This window comes from Lactuca virosa, chromosome 9 (assembly GCF_052849685.1).
Source record: "Lactuca virosa cultivar CGN04683 chromosome 9, Lactuca_virosa_CGN04683_v6, whole genome shotgun sequence".
NCBI lineage: Eukaryota > Viridiplantae > Streptophyta > Magnoliopsida > Asterales > Asteraceae > Lactuca > Lactuca virosa.
Window position 1 is genome coordinate 150,700,065 of NC_136434.1, and position 7,715 is coordinate 150,707,779.

Consider the following 7,715-nt stretch of genomic DNA (forward strand, 5'->3'; position numbering starts at 1 on the left):
CACAATGGTAAACATGTATTTTTTTCCCTCTCGTTTCTCTCTCTTTAACCCTCTTTGGCTTTTACTCTCTTTCTCTTTCTTTATGCTGAAAACTTGAGAGATGATGGATGATGGTGGAGTGTAAAATTGGTGTATAGTACATAGACTAGACCAAATGATAACATTGGTGTATAGTACATAGACTAGACTTAATATATATATATATATATATATATATATATATATATATATATATATATATATATATATATATAAACACTAAAAGTCTAAAACGAATATAGTTATATATTTTATATATTGGTATATAATGGAATTAATACAAATCACAACCATATTATCTAGTTTAGGCTTTCATATAGTTATAAAAGAAAATTCAATAACATCTATTTATTAAATTCTAGTTGTTATTTTATTTTAGTATTAGTATTATACTTTGTTATTTATTAATTGCTAGTTAATTAATTTATATAATACATATCAACATAAAAAACCAATCGATTATTGTCCGGTTATTTAAAAGAAAACATATTCATTTTATTCAAGAATCTATAAAACCATTAGAGATTGTGTTGGATGAAAATACCCCAACGTCTAGCATTTCTGTTGCGGAGAACCCAACGTTTAGTATTCCTGCTGCAACAAGACTTTAAAAATGCAAAAAGATTGACGAATTCCACTTTTCAAGTGCAATATAACAATATTTGTTACTATTTTTCTTCTTTCAAATTTTGATATGTGATCATTCTGAACAATTTCTTTTTTGCCTATATAGTTTTGTTTTGAAATTTTAATTTCGGCCCCCTAGTTATAATGCTTGTGTTCCGCTCCTGCATGCATGCATGTCATGTTGTTAATGCTTTTAAAATAAGTATTATTTTACATAAATAAGTTTTCACTACATAAGCTAAGTAGCTGACACGAGTGACATTATTATCAAGCGTTACGTGTTAGAAAATGATCTCACACTTTTAGGCTTGAAATAATTACTTAGAGTGCTTTGTGCATTTCATGCTCCATAATAGCAAACAAGGTTTTACGTTTTAAGGCTTAACAAAAACTTAGTGTGCTTTATATAATCAATCCAAAACGCTTCATACAACTTTCATACATAATGAACTAGACAATGTACATTGATATGCAGATTTTATACACACTTTACTATCATGGACACATGTTTTTACTTCAATCAACTGTACATTTGTACATAATGTTCAAATAAATATTTAAAAGTTAAAATCAACTTATATGCACCTCCTTGAATATATTGCTATATAGTTTCTTGTCTGACAACCTCCTAATACATTTCTTGAGTATAAAACAAGGTTACATAATTCACTTATAACATGGTAACATATGCTACGTAATGTGATATGAAACTATATTTAATTACTAAATAAACCACTACAAATATATTTGAAAGTTTAATGAAAGAACAACAAACAATATGTCAGGATGGCCGAGTGGTCTAAGGCGCCAGACTCAAGTTCTGGTCTTCGAAAGAGGGCGTGTGTTCAAATCCCACTTCTGACATTTTTTTTTTTTTTTTTTTGTTATTTGTCACTCAATTTTTTTGGGCGTTTACAGCGAAGATCGACGACTCTGAACGCGAATCGGTCTTAGAACTTGGAACTATTTGTTTTTTGCTAATTCAATTTGTATTCCACAGTTGATTTTGTTCTGCTTGTAAATCGTTGTTTGAACATGGCCGCAGCTCGTTCAATCTTCATTGGACTCATCCGGTAAGCTAACACCTACACTTTACCTCCTTTTGAGTTCTGGCTCCCTGCAAATCTTTAAAGCTTTGTATTTTTGAACCCTAGGAATTACAGCAGACAAACCAGGACTAATGATTCACTGAGGTTCATGTCTTCTTCGTCTTCGTCTTCAACGGCTTCGAAATTGGAAATCGTCTACGACGAATCACCGATTTCGGCACCCGAAGATGAATCCGACTGCGGTTCAGGTGGCGGTGATGATCTAAAGAGCAGAATTTTCCGGCTGAGACTCCCGAAACGTAGCGCAACCAATGTTATTGAGAAATGGATCAACGAAGGCCATCGAATTACAAGCTACGATCTCCGTCATATATCAAAAGAACTTCGTAAATCTCATCGTTACAAGCATGCTCTTGAGGTTAGATATCTAAATTTCTCCTCTAATTATATTGTTAGCGCGATTGAACTTCATGAGAGAAGTAATATATACCTAGTTTCAGTAGAGTTTCCTGAAACCCTAAATTTGTACCAATGATGCTTATTCTCTTGAAAAAGCTATATTCTCCATTATCAAATCTGGATATGAAATGCTACTAGTTATATAACTATCCAATTGGATCAATGATGCTTATGTTCTTGTTGATCAACAAGATATTATAACATAATGAGCAAGAATATGTGCATTGCAGTTGTCAGAATGGATGGTTTCCCATAACGAGTATGAATTATCTGATTCAGACTATGCAATCCGAATCGACTTAATGACCAAAGTTTTTAACATTGATGCTGCTGAACGCTATTTTGAAGGTTTACCTCCAAATGCCAAAACAACAGAATCCTACACTGCTCTTCTCCATTCATATGCTGCATCAAAACAAACCACAAAAGCAGAAGAACTCTATGAAAAGATGAAAGAATCCGGCCTAAAACTAACTCCCATAACATACAACGAACTAATGACACTATACATGTCAGTTGGGGAGGTCGAAAAGGTCTTTTCCATCATCAAAGAACTCAAAACCCAGAACGTGTCACCCGATATATACACATACAATCTCTGGATAAGTTCATGTGCTTCTTGTTTAAAGATTGATGAAGTTAGAAACATTCTTGATGAAATGAGTAGTTCCCATGAGGATGGAAAGAGTGAGATTTGGGTAAGATATGTGAATCTTGTGAAGATATATCTTTCATCTGGTCATCTTGTGAATTCAGATTCTAACTCTATGGTGGAAAGTGAGAAGGGGATTAAGATTATTACACAAAGGGAATGGATAACTTATGATTTTCTTATTGTGTTGCATTGTGCTTTGGGGAATAAGGATACACTTGATCAAATATGGAGGTCTTTAAGAATGACAAATCAGAAAATGATTGGTAGAAACTATGGTTGTATGCTTTCTGCATATTTGATGTTAGGGTGTTTGAAGGAGGTGGGAGAAGTTATTCATCAATGGAAGACATCTGCTACAACAGATTTTGATGTTTCTGTATGTGAGAGGGTTTTTAAAGGGTTTAAGGAAGTTGGGTTGATTGAAAAGGCAGAAACTTTTCATAAATTGCTATCTGAATAAATTTGAGCTAATTTCAGGTGAATGCTTTCTGAACTCCTTAAATCCTTTATTTAAGTTAGGGATTTTGTTTCCTTTTGAGTTAATGAGCTTAATGGGTTAAATATTTAAATGTTTAATATGAGTTATTTCTTTTTACTTAATTTGGACATAATGACTTAATGAGTTAAGCCAAAAGTCTAGCTTAATGTGTTAAGACAGTACCCATTTACCTATTTATCATCTTTTTTTCCTCCCAACTTCCCTCATGTTAAAATTGATAAATGTTGTTAAAATCGGTGAATATTGTGTAATTTTTTTTTTTTTTTTTGTTTTTTTTGGATTGTAAGGGTAAAATAGTCAAACTATTACAGGTGGATTTTATGACAACAACTTTGGTAGACTTAGGCACTGTTTGGATAAAGGTTTTATTTGGATAAATGATGTTGAAAAAGTTGTTGAGAAAATGACTACAAACTTGAGGAAATTAAAGAAAATATATGAAGGGAAATTTGTAACAAAAATTTTTAGGAGATTATGAAAATCATGAAAAAGTTGAGAAAATAATACACTACTTGTCCATTTCAGTTTAAAATTATGATATTTTAGAAAAAAATTAATAATTACGTATGAAAAAAATCAGAAAATGATAGAAATGTCATCAGAACTAAAATAGTGAGAAACTCCAAAGTTATGTACAAAATTGTTTAAAACAACTTGGACCGGGAGTGCAAACTTTTGACAATGATAAGGACCTTTTATGTCATTTAATCTAAATTTTGTATTATTATATTATTATATTATCTTAAGTTTACTGTAGGTGTAAATATCAAGATAGGAATGTGTGGTTCCTATGGTTTAGAGTAATTTGCGTGTTTGGTCCCTAATTTATTTTTTTAACTCAGAAGGTCCTTACTGTTTGTTTTTGTTACGTGTTTGGTCCTTGTTTTACTTAAAAAAACTATTTTTCTCTTGATTTTTTAATTTATTTAAATAAACACACCCCCAATCTCATCCCCTTACCTTATCTTACTTATCTCATCATTTTTTCCTATTTAAATAATAGTTTTTTAGGTAAGACTAAGACCAAGCGCATAACAAAAACAAATAGTAGAGACCAAACGCGTAACAAAAACAAATAGTAGAGACCAAACGCGTAACAAAAACAAATAGTAGAGACCAAGTGCGTAACAAATACAAACAGTAGAGATCTTCCAAGTTAAAAAAATAAGTTAGGAACTAAGCGCAAATTACCACAAACCATAGGACCATTCGTGTAATTTACTCTATGAAATATACCAATTTTCTAACAAAATTATAGCCTGTTGAGTGGAATTCGTCATGATACTCCACTCGATCGAGTGGAGCTACATACTACCTTGAATTTTTTTTTATTTTAAGCTACCATTTCATGTCTAAATCACTCCCAACTTCTTTTAATCCACTCATGAGGACATTATATTATTGTTTAACATTCATCGGCAAGTTCTAATCGCTAATTAACATACTAAACATCATTAAAATCATTGATTAGATGAAGATCAATTGATTTTTACCTCCACAACTTTAATAAACTTTATTTTCCAACTTTGAACTCCGTTAATGATTTCTAGATTTGATTTTCACTTATGATTTGCGATTAGGTTAGCAAAACCTAACTCCAAATCATATTTTGATCTTATAAATATTCAACCATAACATAAGGAGTTTATGAGAGATTTTCACCATTGGTCCATTTGAAGGTTCTAATGCTATGATTTTGGAATCAATAATTTCACATCCAAACCACAAAATTAAATTAATATAATGTTTAGATTCATAACACAAGAGCTTATGATGTTTTCATGAAACTAGGGTTTCAAATTTCCCTTAAAGCTCCATGATTTCATATTCATCCTTCAAATGAGATTACATCGCTAGATTTGTAATTCATCATGGAATCTAACACTAGATTCAAATCAAACATGTAAGCTAAAATAAATTGGATTTAGAAGATATTTGGATCATTTAGAAGCTTAATACTTAAGAATCAGATGAAATATTTACCATAAGAGCTTATCCTTTTAGATTAAGCTTAGTTACACCATTAGGTCTTCCAATTTCACTCGAGTGCTTTAAAAATCGTCTTCTCATCTTCTTTATTGATCTACAATGTTCAAAAGAAGGAGAAAAAGGAAGCTAGGGGATTTAAGCTCATAATTATAGATATTAGATAAGATGAGTCCGTAAACACTTAGGGTGCGTTTAGTTGCGGAAAAATTGACAGTTTTCCGGAAAAATTTTCCAAGAAAAATGAGAATTTTGAAAACGCGTTTAGTTCGTCTATTTTTCTAAATTTTTCACGGAAAATGAAAATTTTCCGTTTTCTAAAATTACAAAGAAGTTGGAAATTTTTGAAAAACCAGTAATCATTGTTTTCCACATTTTTCTAATTCCAAATTTTTTTCTAAAATATAAACACCCACTCACTCCCACCTCTACCTGCCCCCACCTTTACACCTCCAACCCACCACACCCCTACCTACCCACACCCACCCACTCCCAAGCCCACCACACCCCCCTCCACACACACACACACACACACCCACAAACACAAAGCCAACCCTACCCCCCACCCTCATCCCCACAAACACACACACACACACACACATAAACAGACACCCACACCTACACCCCCACAAACAAACACGCACACACACACACCCACCCCAACCCCCACTCACACCTACACCCACCCACACACACACACACACAAACACACAAACACACATCCACCCCACCCCCACCCCTATAAACACACACACACACCCACCCTTACCCCCACCCCTAAACACACACACACACACCCAACACCACTACCACAATCACACACATACACCCACCCCCACCCCTATAAACACACACACACACACACCCAACACCACTATCACAATCACCGACCTACCATCACCATCACCACCACCACTACCCCATCACCAGCATCACCACCATCGCCACCACCACTGTCTGTCATCACCACCGCCGCCACAACCACCACCATCGTCGCCATCATTGACACCACCACTTCCCCCCGCGGCTGCCCCCCATCCCCATCCCCATCCTACCACCGCTACCGTTTTCTAAAAATGAAAACCGATAGAAATATACACATCTAAACGCGTTTTCTAATTTTCTAAAACAGAAAATGAATAATGAATAAGATTTAACTAAACGCGTTTTCTAAATTTTCCAATGAAAACTGAAAACGGAAAACAGAAAACAGAAAATGAAAACTGTTTTTCCACAACTAAACGCAACCTTAAGTTTTCAACTTGTTTACCAAATGATCTCTCAAAAGACCACAAGTCTTATTTCTTCGATAAAACCTATACGGTTGGTCCCAAACCTACATAAGTCAAGTTCAACTTAAGTTTACGAATTTGGTAATTTTAGTCCCCCCAAACTCCAAATTTTAAATGTGTCCCCAATTAACCTTCAATTTAATCTTAGAACTTTTAAATCTATTATTTTCTTATTTTTTATATTTATTTGATAATTTTAGCTATTTTTTTAATTTATTTTTAAAAAAAAAAAATTTACTTACAGATTTGGTATTTTTAAATTTATTTGCTAATTTCAGTTATTTTGTTTTAAACAATTTAATATTTCTATTTTTATGAGAAATAGATGTCTTACTTATGTTTTAAAAAGAATTTTTTTTACGTGAAATTTGAGATGATACAATATAAGTTGTTTTGGCATACATATAGTTGCTCATGTTTCTTTTCTTAAAAGTAAACACATTTTGTGAAATAGTTGAAGACTTCATGTATATTACTCCATTGATTAACATAAGATCTATTGATTAACATAAGAGTTTGAAATAATTTCTATTTAAAAAAGGATTTTTATCAAATAAAAATAGGAATCATTTATGATATAAATATACTATAATTTATCTTTATTTATATATAAAGTTTGTTATAGTTTTTTAGATGCAAGGCGATGGATAAAATTATAAATGGCATAAAATTAAGTATTAAGAGAATGTCACAAAAACTCAAACAACGAACCAAGTTGTTAATATGGTTAAGTTAGTGATTTACAAAACAAAATAATTGAATTATGACCGTGTTTGGGATTATTTTGAAAGTGAGTTTTTGGACTTTTGGCTTTTTCAAAAAGTCAAAAGTTTGAAAAGGTATTTGGCAAATCTAAAAGTTCTTTTAAAATGATATTTTGGCAAAGAAGAAAAATGAGTTGTTTTAAAAGTCATGATTTTGTGATTTTTGGTGACTTTTGGACATCAAAAGTTAATCCAAACACGTTTTAAAACCTCTTTTTAGAAAAAGCTATAAGTCAAATAGTCTTTTTTTCAAAAAAGACTTTTTAGACAAAATAGCAATCCCAAACACCCCTTATATTTCCATCTAATTTGAGTTTCTCCACTCTATCCTTATATGGTCATATA

At 32.3% G+C, this 7,715-nt stretch overlaps 1 protein-coding gene and 1 non-coding gene across 2 annotated transcripts; both read left to right on the forward strand.

Annotated features, from left to right (window-relative positions):
* Positions 1–1,446: 1,446 nt before the first annotated feature.
* TRNAL-CAA (transfer RNA leucine (anticodon CAA)) lies at positions 1,447–1,530 on the forward strand. The gene has a single exon. It is a non-coding gene; the product is annotated as a tRNA-Leu (tRNA).
* Positions 1,531–1,544: 14 nt separating this feature from the next.
* LOC145140731 (pentatricopeptide repeat-containing protein At5g09450, mitochondrial-like) lies at positions 1,545–3,561 on the forward strand. Its single transcript, XM_079074133.1, has 3 exons — positions 1,545–1,739; positions 1,821–2,133; positions 2,405–3,561. The coding sequence occupies exons 1-3, from the start codon at positions 1,702–1,704 to the stop codon at positions 3,287–3,289; spliced, it is 1,236 nt and encodes a 411-aa protein (XP_078930259.1). The 5' UTR covers positions 1,545–1,701; the 3' UTR covers positions 3,290–3,561.
* The last annotated feature ends 4,154 nt before the right edge of the window (positions 3,562–7,715 follow it).

Bases quoted from the DNA above. Each gene is read 5' to 3' on its own strand.
- LOC145140731 (XM_079074133.1), top strand. From the start codon at position 1,702: ATGGCCGCAGCTCGTTCAATCTTCATTGGACTCATCCG. The intron at 1,740-1,820 runs GTAAGCTAACAC...TTTGAACCCTAG, and splicing joins ATCTTCATTGGACTCATCCG to GAATTACAGCAGACAAACCA. The intron at 2,134-2,404 runs GTTAGATATCTA...TGTGCATTGCAG, and splicing joins GTTACAAGCATGCTCTTGAG to TTGTCAGAATGGATGGTTTC.